At 33.9% G+C, this 21,349-nt stretch overlaps 1 protein-coding gene across 4 annotated transcripts in view; it reads right to left on the bottom strand.

The window, feature by feature from the left end:
- The window catches only part of DPYD (dihydropyrimidine dehydrogenase), an 843,687-nt gene that overhangs the window by 583,295 nt on the left and 239,043 nt on the right, over positions 1 to 21,349 (bottom strand). For all 4 annotated transcript variants that reach the window (NM_001132697.1, XM_054527610.2, XM_054527649.2 and 1 more), the window contains 1 exon segment: positions 11,580 to 11,667. In NM_001132697.1, the coding sequence (NP_001126169.1) occupies positions 11,580 to 11,667 (88 nt within the window).

The following is a 21,349-nucleotide window of genomic DNA, read 5'->3' as shown; positions in this document are numbered from 1 at the left end:
ATGAAATATAAAATGGTGTAGCTACTTTGGAAACAGTATGCTGGCTCCTCAAAAAATTAAACAGAGTTGCCAAATTTTCTGGCAATTCCACATATGGATGTGTGGCCAAAAGAGATGAAATCAAGGACTCAAAGAAATATTTGTATAACCTATGTTTGTGGGAGCATTATTCCCAATATCCAAAAGTCAGAAACCATACAATGTCCATTGATTGATTAATATTAAATAAAATGTGATATATACATAAAAAATTATTTAGTCTTAAAAAGGAATAAAATTGTGACACATGCTACACATGAATGAAGGTTGAGACATTATGCTAAGTGAAATAAGCCATTCACACACAAAATATATAATGTATGATTCCACCCATACGAGGTACATAGAATAGTCAAATTCATAGATTTGTTGCTTAATAGGTATAGTTTCAGTTTTGCAAGAGGAAAGGAGTTCTGTGGATGAATAGTGCTGATGGTTGCACAACAATGTGAATGTACTTAATCCCACTATTCACTTAAAGATGATGAAGGTGGTATATTTTATGCTATGTGTACTTTACCACAATTTTTTAAAAAGAATTAATTTAAAATATTTTTTAAGAATGCATACATAAATTTTAAAAAATGATTATTTAAATTCTGCCAACTTAATGTATTAGCCAAGAGTAGGGCTTTGGTTTCAGAGGGACCTCAGTTAAATCTAGATTCTAGTACTTGAGAAGGTTACTTACTATCTGTTAGACACCATTTACATAAATGTAAAATAGAGATATGAATAATACCAATCCAAAATTACTTCGTGAGAATTAAACATGACTTTGCACAGAACTTCAATAAATGTAGCTATTCTATTTATTTATTATATTTATATGAACAAAGTTCTTATTTTTAAAATGCATTAATTACTTTTCTAAATATATAATAACCTCTTTAATTTTTCTGTAACATATAATTGCTAGCACACTGCTAGGTATATTGCAGAAGCTTAAAAATACACTTTAAAATGTGATCAACCAACAGTGGCATTAAAAGAGTAAGAGAAGTGGAAAAATACCTGACTATGATACAATCTCCATAAAAGACAAAAGAGGGCTATTTTTTCCTGTAAGATGGAAACTTAACCAGGGAGAAATTAAATAGCAATCAGTTTTAAACTACAGTATTCTAGGAATGATAAATTTATCAGTAAAATATAGATGATAAGGCTCAATAGACAAAACTACCAAGTAATTTTTTTTAAAAAAGAAAGAATAGAAACACAAAATAAGACCTTAAAGATCCAAAGAAGCAATTTTCCAATTAAATATTACTTTATTCTCATAATGGATGTATTAATATAATCTTTGACTGATTAACCCACATATCAATATCTTAATCTCCAAATTTAACTTATGAATTAAGAGTTGGATGCACAATGTATCTCAGTAACACAAGCAAAATGAACATCTGTTAACTTTCTGCCATGTAAGCTTGTGTATGGTGGGGGTGGGTGTGAACAGAGCCTCTGATGTGTAATGTTCTTTCCATCTGCACACCAGGTGGCACTGCATGGTTAATCAGAAGATGACAACACACATCAAGATTCCTTACATATTTTGAGATAGGAAAGTAAATAAATCAAAACGTTGTTTTAAAAATAAAACTTTCTTAGATGTCCACAGTATTAATGCTTAATAATGCATTTTAAGAGTTTATGTTTCTGACTTCATATCGTAATCATTCTTGCAGTATTGTTTTTCCCATACATTAATTCCTGACATAACTTATAATAGTACTAAGTAATATGAGTTTAAGAAACAGAAAAAGTAATATAACCAAACTAGATTGTATTTGGGAAGTTGGGAACAATATGACTGTTTTGGACACCCCTTAAATCATTCAAAGTCAAGATGTGAAGAAAAACTTATTTGATATAAATTTCAATTGTATTGCTCCTAAAATAGATTTGTTACTTAAAATATTTAATGCAGTCCCTTAAAAGCTTTGGTCTTGCTTTAGAGTATACAGGTGTTAAGCATTTAAAGTCAAAAAAGCTGTTTAAATGACAAAGAAAGAGATTACTAGATCACTTTAATCCTGCTAACGAAAGATGGCATAGCTTAACTGGAATAAACAGGAAATAAGGAATGGATAAAACATTATCCTCCAAAATTATCCTCCAAAATTTCACATTTCTGTACTTTGGTAAGACTGTTCTAGAAAGAAATATATATCATATATGGAAATATGCCTAGTTTCCTCCAACTTGCATCAATCCCTGCCATTTCCACGCCATTTTCCTTTTCTCTTACTAACCCCTCTCTTCTTCTGTGTATGTCTTCATCAATTCACCAAACTTTACATAGCAGCGATTTGTAAGATAAGAGCTGTGTGGTTTGTAGCATGAAAATAGCTATCCAATAGTACATCTCCTAGCTCTATTTGAAAGCCACTGTGTACTGTGCACATGAATCCAATGTAGTCTTGAATTCTCCACATTCAGCTTCATTGAATTACAGAGGGCAGAGGGGAAGGGTTGTGTACTGTGATGTTCCAAAAGTCTTCTTGACAATATCCACTATCTCAGTAACTTCTAATTTTGTTAAGTATCCTAAAATTTATCCTTCAACATCAATATTCTACCTCTAGAGGACAATGCAGACCTATAGTATGATTACCAAACAGAAAAGAAAACAAAACAAAACATCATGATGATCCTAAGGACAAATGTCATATGCTGAAGCCCTAATCTCAAACATGATGGTATTTGGAGATGGCACCTTTGGGATGTAATTAGTTTTAGTTAAATTCATGAAGGTGGGGCCCCATCATGGGATTAGTGCCCTTATAGAAAGAAGAAACATCCGAGGTCTTTCTCTTTCCATGCGGATAAACCAAGGAAAGGCCATAGAAACACACAGGGAGAAGGCAGACATCTTCAAGCCAGGAAGAGGGCCTTCACCAGAACCCAGCCATGTTGGCATTCTTATCTCAGACTTCTAGCTTCCAGAATTGTGAGAAAATAAATGTTTGTTATTGAAGCCACCCAGTCTATGCTATTTTGGCATAGCAGCCCAACAAGACTAAGATAATACCCATAGTATACGTTCAATAATAACCCCTTCCAGGTTCAAATGATAATTATCTCCCGCAAAAAAATGTAACTGGCAGCCATAAATAGCAGTTGAAAGACAACATTTTGCTTAGTTCAGTAATTTTCCAATTCTCTTATGAACTTCACTTTAAGAGTTAATTAAACCATTAATTTTCTACTAAAAGAAAATTAATGCTTAAACAATGAAAAGACCAAAAAGAACTGTTTTACTTCTCTAATTTAGGTAACTACCATAAGTAAAATATGTCTTTATTCCATGAAACATATATAGAAAAATATAATAAAAATTCCTCCATGTCTCCATCCAAAGAAATACAAAGAAGATAAACACAAAGAAGGTAAATGCAAAGAAGATAAAATATTTTAAAATATAATTTGTGTTTTATAAAAGGTTTTTTTAAAATAAAAAGAATATAAGCTATATAATATTAAAATAACCCTAGTGATTAATAAATTATCTCCTTTTTTACAATAATATGGAAGACATAGTGAGTTAATAGGGTTAATTAGAGTTAATAATTAATTAATCAATATTTCAACAGATATTTATTGATCATCTACAACATGTAAAGACTTCTACCAGTAGAAAAAGCCATGATTTTAAAAAATACTTCCTTATATCATCATCTTCATCACAAAACGCTCATTAAATACCCTAGCGAGTACTACCATTAAAAATTAACCAAAAATACTTAAAGAAAATATCTGATATTCAGCACAGTAATGTAATACTTGACATAATTATAAGGCATCAAAGTAGGAATGACTTAAGAGTGCCTTTGAGTCGTTAATCAGAACTAACAAATATGTCTTTGCATTTTGTCAAAAACAAAAAAAGATAAAAGAGGATGCTTGGAAAGATCCATGAATTTTAAGCAGTGAAGTAATCAAGTATAAACTCAAAATTTCTCAACAAGTTATTACATTGCTTTTCATTTCTTCCATTGTTTCCTTTTTTTCTTTTTCCAATTACTTAACTTCAAAAAACTTTATTGATGTATTATGAGTTAAGAAATGTGCTGAAATTATGCAATTCAAGGATAAAAACCAACACCAACTCTCATAAATGTTTAATATACTGTGTTTGTGTGGGTGACAGGGGAGGGATATATGCACACAACCAAAAATGACAAAAGGAAAACTATATTCTTTACTATAAATGACATATATTTCATTATATATGAACACAGAATAAACTTTTCTTTTGCCTTTTTGTCTTCTCTTCTTTTTATTTAATTTATTTATTTTTATGTATGTATTTATTTTTTTTTTTTTGAGACGGTGCCTCACTCTGTCATCCAAGCTGGAGTGCAGTGGAACCATCTCACCTCACTGCAACCTCCCCTTCCCATGCTCATCTCCCATAATCAAACTATTTAGGAATCAGTGGCAGTTTGGTGAGCTTGGAATCAGAACAAGAAGATTCAGAGGTCTCTAAAATAGACTTCTCTGTCTATCTTACGACCTGGGCTCAAAGAACTCCCCGTCCATTGATTCAGGTGCCTTAAAAGAGACACTGTCAATATTGCTGATATTTCTGCAGGTTCCTTTTCTTCCTCAATACTTCTAAAGATGACCAGCCCCCATTGCCTGCTTCTGCAGATTAATACGTGCTTTCTATAGATATATTAATATGATCAAAGAATAATTGCCCTACATCTATTTTATCTCTTTCTGGGGCTTTGCATGAACTCATTAAGTAATGATTTAATGAACTCTCAGCTGGAATTCTATTTCCCTCATTTCCAAATTCTTGGGAGCCATTTTACAATTATACCTAAGTACTTACAAGTGACACTAGATTAAACAATATTACAAATAAAAAAAGTGGATTGGCAAAATACTCAAGACTTGCCTTTTGCTTAAAATTAAGTCAGGTTTATTTTTTAAAATAATCTATTCATAGTTGTGGATAGTGACTAAACAATTTACATTTTTATCTGGGGACAGAAGTAAAGCAAATGGTCTAAAAACTTTATTGCATTTTCCTCTGAATAAATAGAAAGTACACACAACTATGTACAATTTAGAAATTCCTGATTAAGAAGCCAATTAAGAATAACTTTTATAGAGAAGAATTCTGGCTTTGTGAAGGCATGAGAGATTTAACTAAAGGCCACTCTGTAGCAAATTTAATACCACAATCTCTCAATGGATTTTTTAAATTATAATTATCTGTTGTCTGTTATAATATTTGGGAATCTTCACATTTAAAAAAATATTAATTTCTGATGGTAACTAAAAGAAAACCAATTTGTGATAACAATAAGAAAAATGAGGCTAAATATAAAGACTAATTCTTCTTGAGTATGAGCTTACCCTCTTCAAGAATCTTAAGTGAGATGCTGAAATGTAGAGAGAGTCATGTTGGCTTTGAGTCACAATTGAAGTATGGATATTTGCACTTGTTTTTTTTTTTGTTTTTGTTTTTGTTTTTACTTTCTTTATAAAACTCATTTTCCATGCTTCAGTTGCCATTTACTTCTTTTCTGTTACCTTTTATAGTCTTAATTTTCTTATCCATTAAAGAGTGTTCACAATATCGACCTCAAGGACCATTTTAAGAGTTAAAAGGATAGATCATGTTAAGAATTGAGCCTGGAATATTATTCACTATTACTGCTATTATTACCAATATCACCACTGCTAATATCACTATTCCTACTTGTTTATTTCATTAATAATGTAATACCAAAATTATAATAATGTAAAATGTATTCCCCCTGGGTTTGGGCAATGTTATAATACACCAAAATTGCCAACTTTGTTAAGCAACCTATAAATTTACTTTATTTTGGAAAACAGTCAAAAGAGTTGCATTTTAAACTCAATAACTAAAAATATGTATAAAGTTCCTACTATGTACCAGCCCCTTTGCTAGGCACCAAACATCTGTCAAAGAAGAAGGTAGACAGAATCTACAGTCTTTAAGAAGCTTAACTTCTAGACAGTCTTTAAGAAGCTTAACTTCTAGTGGTGGAAACAAACATGTAACTAGTCAATTATAATAAAGAAGGTGAAGAAGTGCTATACTACAGTAAAAAGTCCAATCTGAACATGTAGAAAGAGAGCAGGAACATACAGTTTGTGTGGGGCAGGGGGTGAGGAAGATGATTCATTAATCTAGGCTAAAGTATGAAGGTAGGGAGTAGATCATCACAAGTAAAATAATTGTATCAAATAGAAAAAAAGCATCGAAGTCAAGAACACAAATATGAAAATAAAGATAGCTCTAGGCCCATGTCCAAAACTTGAGGTTAAAAAACTTCAGATAAGGTAAAACTAAAAACAGTTCAGAATGGCTGAATCACATAATTTAATAGGAGAAGTGATTACAGACATAGCTGTGACCAAATCAAGAAGAGCCTTGAAAACCTTTGTGGGGACTTTTCTTTATCCGGAAGGAAATATGGAGCTATGGAAGAGTTTTAGTGAGGAATAATGATCAGATCTGATTTCAGCATGATTACTACTTTTGTTGTGTGAACAGTGGTGGCCAAAGAGACTGGTCGAGGCCACAGCAGTATTCCAGTGGCATTAAGTGAGGGGAGTGGTGGTAGCAAGAAGTAAGTCTAAGGAAAATCTTTTGGGTGGACACAAGTAAAGCACTTGGTGTTGAAAAGGTGACTATTCATCTCTACAACACCTTCCTGTAGTTCCTGTTTCATAGTGTCTACTGTGACTATTATAAGGGATTTCACTGCATTTTCCCTTTAACCCCTTCTTTCTCATGCATTCTAAAAACAAAAATTCAAAGAAAGAAAAACTTGGCAGAAGAATATATAAAGTTTGATCAGTTACCTAAATGTGTCTTACTGGATGTTCTTTCCTTTGCATGCTTGTTTAACCTTTTTGGCACTATCATGTTTTATGAGGCTATGAGATGAAAATTATCAGAAGTTGGACAATCAGAAAGAGAAAAAGAAATGGGCTTCTTTAAAACAAAGACCAAGGGTCTGTCTCTTCAGTTATCTGTAACAGTGATTCTTAAACCTGGCTCTAGAATAAAATTACCCACAGAACTTTAAAAAAAAAAAAAAAAAAAAAGGAACTATACCCATGTCCAGCCCGTCTACCTCACTACGTCCCACTCCTGAAATTGTGCAATATGGTTGTTCTTTTTGAATGTCTTACGATATTTCTGACTCAATTTAATACCAACCTAAACAATGAATTCAGATTTCTTTATTGTTTTTTAAATTCTTAGCACAGTGTTTGGGAAAGTGATTGTAGTAATTCAATACTTATTTAACTCACTAATAGCTACTTATTGATAGGTGTTGAGTATACTATGGGAAAAAGGTGTTTAGTCCATCAGAGTCCTTACATTGTACAGCATTGGCTATCAAACTTTAACTAGAGCCACATTTAAAAACTACATTTTATTTTAATGCAGTGTGAATGTGCAAGCACACACATCAAACACACAAACACACAGCTGAAAAACATTTTTCGCAAAATAACACTTGCCCTAACCATAGCCAACACACTTTGATATGTTTTATTCTATTATTTTCTGGTTATTTTTATAAAATAAAAAGGAAGAAACAATGGTTGTAACCTATTATGTCAATTTCAATACCAAACAAAGAGAGCCATCCAATATTTTTTAAAAGCCTTGTACAGTAGATGTTCCAATTCTACTTCTCAATATTTTCAGTAACATGCTGTCCAGGTGCTTTGATTTCAGTAAAACTACCAAAATTTTAGAGTCTTTAACAAAGACTCAATTATTGTGACCATAACAGACTAATTTTGAATAACACATAGGGCTTTATCTCAGTACTTAGAAGAAGCTAAACTTCTCATGGTTCAAGAGACATAAGTCTTTAGAAGTAACAATGATGTACATTCAATGAGATAATTTCCTTGGACTCTGGTAGTATTAGTTAGAGAAAACTCTAAAAGTGAGAGACTTTTCACGAGCAATATCACACACTATAGTTAAAATCAGGAAACATGTGAACACACTTATCTTAATACAACAGGCTTAATGAACTATTTTCATTATGTCATAGTTAATTAAAAATATTTTTAATTTTACATAATCTAACATAGAATAAGATGGTAGTTATAAATATACAAGATTAATAACTATGGCATTTCCAACTACAGAAAGATAAAGTATCTCTTTTTTCTTTTTCTTTTTTTTTTTTAGATGGAGTCTCGCTCTGTCGGGAGGCTAGAGTGCAGTGGTGAGATCTCGGCTCACTGCAACCTCCGCCTCCCAGGTTCAAGCAATTCTCCTGCCTCAGCCTCCCAAGTAGCTGGGATTACAGATGCACACACCACCACACCCAGCTAATTTTTGTATTTTTAGTAGAGACGGGGTTTCACCATGTTGGCCAGGATGGTCTTGATCTCTTGACCTCGTGATCCACCCGCCTCGGCCTCCCAAAGTACTGGGATTACAGGTGTGAGCTACCACACCTGGCCTAGCATCTCCATTTTTAAAAACTACCTATGTAACCAACATGTATGCACCAGGTACTAAGAGTGTTTTCTTTGCTACTAAGTACTTTACTGATCTCCTGTGTCAAATACTAATGATGATGCACACCTGTAACAGAGACTTTCATTTCTATCCTCTCTCAATATCTGTCATTCCCTTTCCCTATGATTCTAGATGTTTGATGGGGATTATGTCCACCCAGCAAAAGGCAATACTTCCCAGCACCCTCTGCTGTTGCCATGCTTATATGTTCAGGTTACAGACAATGAGATGAAAGAAGAATTGATTTGTGTAACTTCTGGCTCATAAATATAAGACTGAAGGAGCTGCTTCCCTCTTTCCCACTTCTATTAGCATGAATGTGAACGTGGTAACTACCCATAGACCAAAGACGGAATTCAGGTTTGAAAATGGCTTACATTGTTACATGAGAAAGAACTAAACATTTATATTGTTTTACCCTCTATTGTTTTCTGAAAGTGCCCAAACATATATCCTAAATAATATGGAATTCCTATTCTACATTTCCTCCTACAAAATCAGTGAGAAACGGTAGATAAAATAAGTGAGTAAAGTTTAATTACAATATGGAAGCAAGGTTAATGAACAAAAACATGTAATGTTGTGTGGCTGTCCAAGTAACCGACAGTTATATGGTAATACAAAGGTCATAAATTCCCAAATCGACACTCATGAGTGTCAAATAAACATTTCCTAGAGAATACGGCTACTTGTCTTCCACAGACTGGAGCTTTTCTTTTTGACATGATGAAATTTTTCTTGTATATGTTTCATACAAAATACTGAAATAGAGCATAACTGCATTCCTCACATCACTACACCAAAATGTCAAAGATTCATTTCTCAGCATGAAAATGCACAGCACATAAATATGAAAGGACTCTACATTCTAAATGCTGTATTCACACCTCAGTGCAGAGTCAAATGGAGACAACTGTATTGTGAACCAGTACAGCATTATCAAATAATATACTTAAGGGGACTTAATATAATAAAATTAAATTAAAAAGCTGAAACACTATTGATTATTTCAGTTAGAAGGTGTTTCATGGTTATAACTACTCAGAGTGATGAACAATTTAATTATTCCAAATTTTTGGAATAATTTGCTTCTTATGTAATTAATTTGGATATTTCAATGTATTGGTTATGTTATTGGTCCATATTTCTTCAGTACAAAGATTCTTTGTGGACGAAGTTCCTACAGATACATGTATTAATAATTGTGTTAGTATATACTCAAATAATGGAAAACGTATCTTTTAGTATATTGGTGAATCTCAAATAGTTATTTGATAACATTATCAGTATTGCAGACCTAAAGCCTGATGAGATTTTCCACTTACTACTGACCAAGCATTTTTGATCATGTGTATACTGACAGTAATTGGAACTTACAGACACCTGCCCAATTTCTTTACATTAAATTCTCAATACAAATGTAATGTTGAAAAGTAAAGCTGAAGTCAAATATAGTATGCCTAAAAATAGAACCTAGGGAAAATATCAGATCTTGCCTCCTTCCTACTTTTGATATACACAATAAATATAACATTGTAATTAAGATCATATAGACAGATACTAACAACAATGGCACCCAAAATTTTCTGAAAGGAAGGAGGTTCAGTTGAGACATTTAGGAGCTAGAAGACAGTGCAAATTTATATTGCTTTCCATAATTTTTCACCTAAATAAAGGGGCTGACAGGCATTGCCTTAGAAATGGCATTTTGATAAGAAAAGTTTAGTAGACAAAGCATTAATGATGACTGCACTCCAGAAAGGCAAAGAAAAAGGACAGCGGCAAAACAAACATTACTCAGTGTGTGATCACTTAAAGAGATGATATTATTTAGAACTTCATATTCTGAGTGTGAACTGCCGAAGAGACAGAGAAAGTAAAATACAAGACGATGAGTTTATATTAAAAATGAGTAAGAATTTAACGCAGTGGTCCCCAACCTTTTTGGCACCAAGGACCAGTTTCATGGAAGAAAATTTTTCCATGGACCGGGCTGGAGAAAGAGGATGGTATCAGGATGAAACTGTTCCACCTCAGATCATCAGGCATTAGTTTTAGATTCTCATAAGGAGCATGCAACTTAGATCCTTCGCATGCCCACTTCACAATAGAGTTTGCACTCCTATGAGAATCTAATGCCATTAGATTCTAATCTAATCTAATGCTGATCTGACAGGATGCAGAGCTCAGGCAGTAATGCTTGCTTGCCCACTATTCACCTCCTGCTGTGTGGCCAGGTTCCTAACAGTACAGTACTAGTTTGTGGCCCCAAGTTTGGGGACCCCGATTTAACATACTCAGTTTATATGCCGTAATTGCCCATAGTACAAATCATATCAGATAATGAATATGACATTCATGAGGCAAAGACTAAGTCAAGCCAACTTACTTGTTCTCTCTGCTCTCTCAGTAAATACTAAGTGGAAGAAAAATGTTAGAAAACTCATTCTCCGTAACATATTTAGGCAAAATATGAGAAAACAGTATACATTGAGTGCCTCAGGAGTAATACACTGTCTATGGGACTTTCAGAACACTGATGGAACATTTAAAAAATTCAACCAAATAAGAAAAGTCTTTAGAAAATTTTGAAAAATGAACAGCAAAGGGAACGAGCCAACTCCATCCTTTATTATCACTTTAATCAATTGTTTTTATCATAAAAAGAAAGCTACAGCCTCTAGACAGATTCTGAGTTTCTGGTGGTATGACTTGAAAATAATTTCTTCCTAGAGATTCTCACTGGTGATGATGGTGTGGTGAAAGAATGGGAAGATAAACATCTTCCCAAAATCTCTCCATAATTAAGGTGAAACAGCACTCCTACTTATAAAATAGAAATTTAGTTACTTGGCCAACCATTTCTATCTGTTATTCCCTGAACAAATATAACTTTCATCATGAAAATGTCTGAAGGCAGTCATTCTTCTGGATATTGCTAGGAAATAAAAAATACATTATAAATAAATATATTTAAGAGTAAACTACTCACCTATTCCAATGAAAGCAGCTTTGTAGCCTTTTTCTTTCAAAGTGCTAAGAGTCATTTCATTCACTGAAAGGCTTTTACCACAAATTATCTATAAGAAACAATATTTTGCATAAGGAAATTTGGCATATGATTAATTAAAATCTTAATATTTAACATCAAAAAGAATGAAAAGTCAGCCAAAAATTCTATGAGATAAAAAATGTGACAACATTTTTGTCTTTTAGTATATAGGTTTACATACACAAAATAGTATATAAATAGAACAGGAACATGTTTCTATTAAGGGCTAAATGCAGAAGAAAAGCCAGTGTCATTAAAACCATCAGTAAACTTCCATAGCTTGCATAATATGTTCAAAGCACGATGTGGGGCATTTAAATAATAAGATGATAAATAAGACACATTTCCAACATCAACGTACAGTCAAGTAGGGGCAAAAGATATACACAAATACATATAACATAAAACAGGCTATGATCACTGCATGTGTATGAGAGTTCAGAGGCTGGGGAAAGTCATTTTAGCTAAACTTAGAAGGTTGAGAATACAGAGAAGTGGAATTTCAATAGGGCCTTTAAAAGGAAAAGACAGGATTTTGATAAGGGACATTGTCAAGGGAAAATGAATAAAGTCAGGAAGCAGAGGGTAGTCATCCCTAGTAAAAGTCACAATACTTGGTCAGTTACCAGACATGGGACAATTTTCACTTCTGGAACCTGCTGACCATGGAGGGGTCAGTGTCCCTAAGAAGAAAGACCCTGAAACATCCCTACAAGTAAATACTGTGATTCCCCTAGTCCTTTCCCAAAAGAAACTATGGTCATTTATCCAAGCAACTAAGCCCTGGGAAAAGGGGAATGATCAGACATTTCAAGGACTATTAAGCACTGGTTCTTCAGTAACACTGATACTTGGAAGCATAAGAGTGGGTACTTACAGGGTGAGGTAAAAAATGGAGCCTGACTGAAGTCTAGTTCACAGTGGGTCCACTGAAACCACAACTCAGTCAGTGATCGTTCTCCTAGTCTCTAAGAGCATAATTCAAATTGTTACACTTGTCAATTGAAGTAATCCCTACATTGGGTCTCTGGTCTGTGAAGTAAGAGCTATAAAAGCTATCATAGTTGGGAAGGCCACATGAAAATATCTGAAAATTCAGCCAAGAGAATAAATCAAAGATAATATCCTATCCTGGGTGCAATGGGATGGGGAGAGATGGTAGTGGTCCCTGTCATATCCCCATTTAATCCACCAGCCTGTCCCCTGCCAACACCAGAGAATTTCTGGAGGATGACTATAAATGTCTGCAGGCTTAACTAAAGAGTAGTCCTGATTGCAGTTTCTGTTACAGATGTGGTATTATAGCTAGAGAAGTTTTATAAGGCCACACATAGACTGCATGGGGCCATTGATTTGGCAAATGCATACTTCTTCCACTCCAATTAGAGAAGGAGATCAGAAATAGTTCAGAGTTACAGAGTATAGATAAGAATATTCATTTACAGTTTTGCCTCAGGGATATGTCAACTCTTTTAAGTAATAATATATGTAATCTGAAGCGATCTGGACATCCCACAGAACATCACAGTGATTCATTACATTGATGACATCAGGCAGATCAGACAGCATGAACAAGAGGTGGTGAGTATGATGGAAACTGTTAAAATATCTGCACTCCAGTGGGTGGAAGATGAACTCTATGATCAGGGACTGGCCTCTTGATTGAAGTTTAGAGATCCAGTTATCAAGTATGTGCCAGTAAGTCTCCTTGAAAGTAAAAGACAAATAGCTGCATCTCACATTTCCTGCCATATGGAAGGAAGCACAATGCCTGGTAGGTTTCTTTGTGTTCTGAAGGCAAAATGTTCCTAAAAGCAGTCTCTTAAGCTGAGTCATAGAAGAAGAGCAATGTATACCCATGAACTGGTCATTACAGCTACACTGAATAGTGCACCTAAGTGTAAAGCTCTCTTCTAAGTACTGCATATACTGACTCATTTAATCCCCACAGCAGCCCCATGAAGTGTTATCAGTATTTTCATTTTACAGATAATGATACTAAAGGACAAGAGAGCTTACATAACCTTTATTGCAGTCACATACATAGTCTAATTTCAGAGCCAACATGCATAATTGCTGTGCTCTTGTGCCTCTTGAAGTCAGAGGGCAGAGCTGGCACCATCCTCAAGGGCAAAGAACAGCATATTGTATGTGAAGACCTACTAAAAAGGTTGTGTTTCAGGAATATAAAGTGCAAAGCAAGCAATGGAGCAAGAAGTTGGAGGGAGAAGATGACTGGAACTGGATCATAGAGGGCCATGTTTTGTCTTCCTAAAATAGTAATTCTGTTTTTATATTGGCAGATATGGTAACTGTCAGAAAATTTATAACAAGGGGACAACCAAGGTGAGATTAATAACGAATATTCAGAACTCCGGAATGTATCAAAAACATTAAACTGGAACATTAATTAAATATGTATTATTCAAAGCATTTTATAGTAAGTAATAGTGTTACTATTAGAATTAGTAGAATTCGATGCTATTAAAATTATCTAATAGTGAGGCTTTAGAACTTTAATTTATTCTAACTTTTAAATAATACATATTAAATTGAAAAATAAAAATAACTTCACTGTTTGTTTTATGAATCAAATACCCTTCATACCAATATATAATAAAGGTTAGACATAAAAGAAAACACCAGGTCCAAACATTCTAATAGAATATTAGCAAACTGAGTAAGTATGCCATTTTCAAAGTTGAGCAGTGGAATGCCATGCCAATGAATTAATTGGCGGAGGTGATTCTCAAAATACTTAATCTTAGGTTTACTTTATTCAGTGCCTCTGCAGGAAGATTCAAGAAGACCTCCCAACCTTTTTGAGGTGGGTATTTGTGGGAGAAGGCAAAATAGTTTAGTTTAATAGTGGCTTTTTGTGATTTATCAAAGAGGAATAAAGACATCCCAATTCTTCCACCACAGCAGAGTGAAAATGTCTTTGATTTTGTAATATGTAAGAAAGATGCTCATTCTGTATTTATACAGTCTGATTCTACTCTAATACACAATAGTGTGCAAATGGGGATGGAAACAGTTGAGTTTTCCTTTCGTGTATGGAAAGCTGCAAAGACGAGTATCTTGATCTTGGTGTGAATCTACTGGGATGGATACCAGCACGACTTGACTTTACCATGGACAGACATTGTGGGAAAGATGGAGGATGGTCATCACTGGGCAGCAGATCCCTGGTAGAAATGAGGACAAAGCCATAACAAGAACATTCCATGCAGTGACAGGCACAAGGCTTCCTTCCTTTTTGTGAATGGGAACCTATTCAAATTTCCCTTTCCTAAAAGCCTGAGGCCCCAAATATTTGCCATGCAAGAAATAATCTATTCTTAGAAAGAATTAGAAGAAAGATTCCTTGACAACAAAGGTAAAGCTTTGCTTACATTATGCCTTGGGAAATTGAAATGAAATGTGTGTTAATTAAAACTAGAATTGCAAGACAACTACAGCTATCAGGAACATCACGTTGGCTGATAAGCTACGAAATCTCAATGTTATTTGTTAAATAGATATGATGCTAGCAAAATCACATTATGGGCATTTTGTTTGGTGTTTTTGTTTCTTTATTCCTTGTACTTTTACATATGTAATATTTTCCATCTTGATTTTCTTAAATATGGTTAACAGTATATATTCTACCTTCCTCTAATGACTTTAGTAACATATTATTAGATATTTCCTACCTAAATTCGGAATACAAATTCAATCTATTTCAAGTTCAGTGTAACAGTCACTACTTTATTCCAGCAGTTCTGAATGTCATATACCCTGAGCCAAAGTTCCATCTAATAGTCTCTTAGGGATTTGATGAAAACTTTCTTTATATACTATAATACGTATTCATACACATAGTAACATTTATTATGCAGGATAAAGGCTTACAACTTTTTTTGTGGAGTATAAATCTTCAAATAAAATAGGTGATGCCCATTATTTTTAAAAATCAAATAAAAACATACATACTCTTCACAGTTTTCTAATAGAAAATTTGGTTAAATAGACCAAATATTTCCAGATGCTCTAAGATAGAAAATAAAATGAAGAAATTTTGAAAGTATTTAGCTATCTTTAGAAATGAAAATTATTTATTAGCTATTAGTGTACAAGTTTCTATCCTTGTGGGAGAGAAATAATACGATTTTATATTTATTTTCTAATACTACCTCATAATCACAGATATTCTTGGTTCAAATAACCATAGTGAAAAAGAAGATGTTATAAGAGTTTATTAAGAAAAAGATAATACCTCTATTAGATATTTCATCTCAAACTATGAAGCAGAAGAAATGTATAAAAATTACAAATTAAGGTAATCAATTAGAATTCTATCAGAATACTTTGGGAAATGACAAATATACATATTTTAAATATGCAAAAATGCAATATCTTCATTCATATTTTATACTTTTAACTTTGAAAAATTAGGATATAAAGACCATGAAACAAAAATACGTATTTCTATTTAAATTCTGAGTTGCATTACAAAAAAAAGTATAAATAAACATCAGCTAAGAAGCTATTTCTCCTAAAGGGAATACACAAGGTTATTACACTATAAATGATCCTTTGGTGTAAAATCAATTGAGAGTATGCTTGATAAAAAAAATGCAAATATGGCTAATAAAGTGAAAAAATAATGAATTCTATCACAAGAATACAGAAGCAAATGAAAATACTATCCTACATAACTGTTGTCTACACGGGGAAAAAAAACCTACTTTCTGAAGAAAAATAAAAATAACAAAATAATGAAAACACACGGATGCTGACAAAGATTTTTCTGAAACTAATAACTTTAAATGTTTTCATTATTCAATCTATAAAATGAAAATGAAGTAAGTTTACAACTCAAGATTTTAAAGCAAATAACAAATAAGTCCCACTCTGACCTTGCTTATTTCTTGCCTTCTGCTAGATTTGTGGCTATTTTGCTCTTGCTTGTCTAGTTCTTTTAGTTGTTATGGTAGGGTGTCAATTTGAGACCTTTCTAGCTTTCTGAAGTGGCATTTAGCGCTGTAAATTTCCCTCTTAACACTGCTTTAGCAGCATCCCGGAGATTCTGGTACATTGTCTCTTTGTTCTCACTGGTTTCAAAGAACTTCCTGAGTTCTGCCTTAATTTCATTGTTTAACCAGGAGTCATATAGGAGCAAGTTGTTCAATTTCCAATTGCGTGGTTCTGAGTGAGTTTCTTAATCTTGAGTTCTAATTTGATTGTGCTGTGGCCTAAGAGACTGTTAGTTATTATTTCAGTTATTTTCCATTTGCTGAGGAGTGTTTTACTTCCAATTATGTGATTGATTTGAGAGTAAGTGCCATGTAACTTGAGAGTAAGTGCCATGTAACTTCAAGAGCGGAACTGAAGGAGATAGAGACACGAAAAACCCTTCAAAAAAATGAATGAATCCGGGAGCTGTTTTTTTGGAAAAAAAAGAAAAAGAAAAAAAAAAAAAATATATATATATATATATATATACACACACACCAATAGGTAGACTAATGAAGAAAAGAGAGAAGAATCAAATAGAAACAATAAAAAATGATAACGGGGATATTACCACTGAACCCACAGAAATACAAACAAGCATTGGAGAATATTATAAACATTTCTATGCAAATAAACTAGAAAGTATAGAAGAAATGGATAAATTCCTGGACACATACACCCTCCCAAGGCTGAACAAGGAAGAAGTTGAATCCCTGAATAGACCAATAACAAGTTCTGAAATTGAAGCAGTAATAAATAGCCTACCAACCAAAAAAAGCTCAGGGCCAGATGGATTTACAGCTGAATTCTACCAGAATTACAAATAGAAGCTGGTACCATTTCTTCTGAAACTATTTCAAACAATTGAAAACAAGGGACTTCTCCCTAACTCATTTTATCAGGCCAGCATCATCCTGATACCAAAACCTGGCAGAGATACAACAAAAAGAGAAAACTTCAGGCCAATATCCCTGATGAACATTGATGCAAAAATCCTCTATAAAATACTGGCAAATGAAATTCAGCAGCATATAAAAAGCTTATCCATCACAATCAAGTTGGCTTCATCCCTAGGTGCAAGGCTGGTTCAACATATGCAAATCAATAAATGTAACTCATCACATAAAGAGAAATAAAGAAAAAAACACATGATTATCTCAATAGATGCAGAAAAGCCCTTTGATAAAATTCAATATCCTTTCCCGTTAAAAAATTCTCAATAAACTAGGTCTCGATGAACATACCTCAAAATAATAAAAGCCATTTACAATAAACCCACAGCCAATATCATACCAAATGGGCAAAAGCTGGAAGCGTTCCCCTTGAAAACTGGCACAAGACAAGGATATCCTCTCTCACCACTCCATTTCAACACAGTATTGGAAGTTCTGGCCAGGGCAGTCAGGCAAAAGACAGAAATAAAGAGTATTCAAATAGGAAGAGAGGAAGTCAAACTGCCTGTTTGCAGATGACATGATCCCACATCTAGAAAGCCCCATTGATCAGCCCAATAGATTAAGTTGATAAGCAACTTCGGCAAAGTCTCAGGATACAAAGTCAGTGTGCAAAAACCGCTAGCATTCCTATACATCAACAATAAGCAGAGAACCAAATCATGAATGAACTCCCATTCACAACTGCTACAAAGAGAATAAAATACCTAGGAATACAGCTAACAAGGAAAGTGAAAAACCTCTTCAAGAAGAACTACAAACCACTGCTCAAAGAAATCAGAGAGGGCACAAACAAATGGAAAAATACTCCATGCTCATGAATAAGAATAATTCATATGACAATAGGCATCCTGCCCAAAGCAATTTATAGATTCAATGCTATTCCCATTAAACTACCATTGACATTCTTCACAGAGTTAGAAAAAACTACTTTAAAATTCATATGGAACCAAAAAAGAGCCCATATAGCCAAGACAATCCTAAGCCAAAAGAACAAAGCTGGAGGCATCATGCTATCTGACTTCAAACTATACTATAAGGCTGCAGTAACCAAAACAGCATGGTACTGGAAAAAAAATAAACACATAGACCAATGGAACAGAACAGAGATCTCAGAAATAAGACCACACAATACAACCATCTGGTCTTTGACAAACCTGACAAAAACAAGCAATGGGGAAAGGATTCCCTATTTAATAAATGGTGCTGGGAAAGCTGGCTAGCCATATGCAGAAAATTGAAACTGGACCCCTTCCTTACACCTTATACAAAAATTAACTCAAGATAGATTAAAGACTTACATATAAAACCCAAAACTATAAAACTCGAGAAGAAAATCTAGGCAATACCATTCAGGATATAGGCACAGGCAAAGATTTCATCATGAAAACATCAAAAGCACCTGCACAAAAGAAAAAATTGACAGATGAGATTTAATTAAACAAAAGAGCTTCTGCACAGCAAAAGAAACTATCATCAGAGTGAACAGGCAACCTACAGAATGGGAGAAAATGTTTGCAATCTATCCATCTGACAAAGTCTAATATCCAGAATCTACAAGGAACTTAAACAAATTTACAAGAAAAAAACCAACCCCATTAAAAAGCGAACAAAGGAGGCCAGGCACGGTGGCTCATGTCTGTAATCCCAGCACTTTGGGAGGCTAAGGCAAGCGGATCATTTGAGATCAGGAGTTCAAAACCAGCATGGCCAACATGGTAAAATCTCATCTGTAATACAAATAAAAAAATTAGCCATGTGTGGTGGCGGCCACCTGTAATCCCAGCTACTTGGGACACTCGGGCAGGAGAACAGCTTGAACCCAGGAGGTAGAGGTTGAAGTGAGCCAAGATAGTGCCATTGCACTCCAGCCTGGGTAACAGAGCTAGACTCCATCCTCCATCTCAAACAAACAAACAAACAAAAAACTTAGGTAAAGGACATGAACAGACATTTCTCAAAATAAGACATTTATGCAGCCAACAAACAAACTTATGAAAAAAAGCTCAAAATCATTCAATCATTGGAGAAATGCAAATCAAACCCACAATGAGACACCATTTCACACCAGTCAGAATGGTGATTATTAAAAAGTCAAGAAACAACAGATGCTGGCAAGGCTGTGGAGAAACAGAAATGCTTTTACACTGTTAGTGGAATGTAAATTAGTTCAACCATGTGGAAGACAGTGTGGCGATTTCTCAAAGACACAGAACCAGAAATACCCAGTAATCCCATTTTTGGGTATATGCCCAAAGGAATATAAATCATTCTGTTATAAAGATACATGCATGTGTATGTTCACTGCAGCACTATTCACAATAGCAAAGACATGGAATCAACCAAAATGCCCATCAATAATACAGTGGATAAAGAAAATGTGGTACATATACACCATGGAATACTATGCAGCCATTAAAAAAATTAGATCATGTCCTTTGCAGGGACATGGACAGAGCTGGAAGTCATTATCCTCAGAAAACTAACACAGAAACGGAAAACCAAACACTGCATGATCTCACAAGTGGAAGCTGAACAATGAGAATACATGGACACAGGGAGGGGAACAACACACACTGGGGCCAGTTGAGTGGGGCAGGGACAGGGAGAGAATCAGGATAATTAGCTAATGCATGTGAGGCTTGATACCTAGGTGACGGGCTGATAGGTGCAGCAAATCACCATATCACACGTTTACCTATGTAACAAACCTACACGTCCTGCACATGCATCCTGGAACGTAAAATAAAATAAAATAAAACTAAATTTAAAAAAGAGACTAACAAATAAGAATAGCAGGGGAAAGCATTAATACATAGTCAGCAATTAATGAATAAGAAAACAAAACTTTGATAACTTTATTTTAAAGAAAATATTAACCAGATAGGAAAACACAAAGGAAATTTAGAGATGCAAGAGCAAATATAATCACAGGCACAGATGAGATATTTTTATTGTATACTGAAATAATAGACTTAAATTTTTGCTAATAAATTCAAAAACCTCAATGAAGCAGAAATTTTTCTAGAAATATATTGGCAAAATTGACATGAGAATAAAATCAGTGGAAAAAATTAATAGAAGATATGAAGAAAAATGGTCATAGTTCTATTTCATAAGAGGGCTTGGAGTAGATGACAACTTCCAAATTTAGTAAAAAAGATGTCTCAAGATAATATTCTTACCAATGAGAAAATAATAAAATGCTTAGAAGTTTAATTTTATAAGGCTAACATAACTCTATTATCAAGGAATTGAACAATGAGAACACATGGACAAAGGAAGGGGAACATCACACTCTGGAGACTGCTGTGGGGTGGGGGGAGGGGGGAGGTATAGCATTAGGAGATATACCTAATGCTAAATGACGAGTTAATGGGTGCAGCACACCAGCATGGCACATGTATACATATGTAACTAACCTGCACATTGTGCACATGTACCCTAAAACTTAAAGTATAATAAGAAGAAAAAAATTCACAAAACAACAAATAAAAACAAGGCAAAACAAAACAAAAAGTCTTTGTACATTTAAAACTTGTAATGGTAACAATATTATTTGACTGTTCCCTGCTATATTTCTGGTTTTAATATCCATTACATAAATAAATGAATGCACAAGAAAAATTTTAAAAATACTAACCAATTGAATCTGAATTACATGTACAGAAATAAACATGATGCCAAAATTGATAAATTTTAGAAATTCAATGATTAGTATAATCCAACATATAAACTCAATGTAAGTATTTACAAAGC

Source organism: Pongo abelii, chromosome 1, assembly GCF_028885655.2.
Source record: "Pongo abelii isolate AG06213 chromosome 1, NHGRI_mPonAbe1-v2.0_pri, whole genome shotgun sequence".
Lineage (NCBI taxonomy): Eukaryota > Metazoa > Chordata > Mammalia > Primates > Hominidae > Pongo > Pongo abelii.
This window is presented reverse-complemented; position numbering and strand designations above follow the sequence as displayed.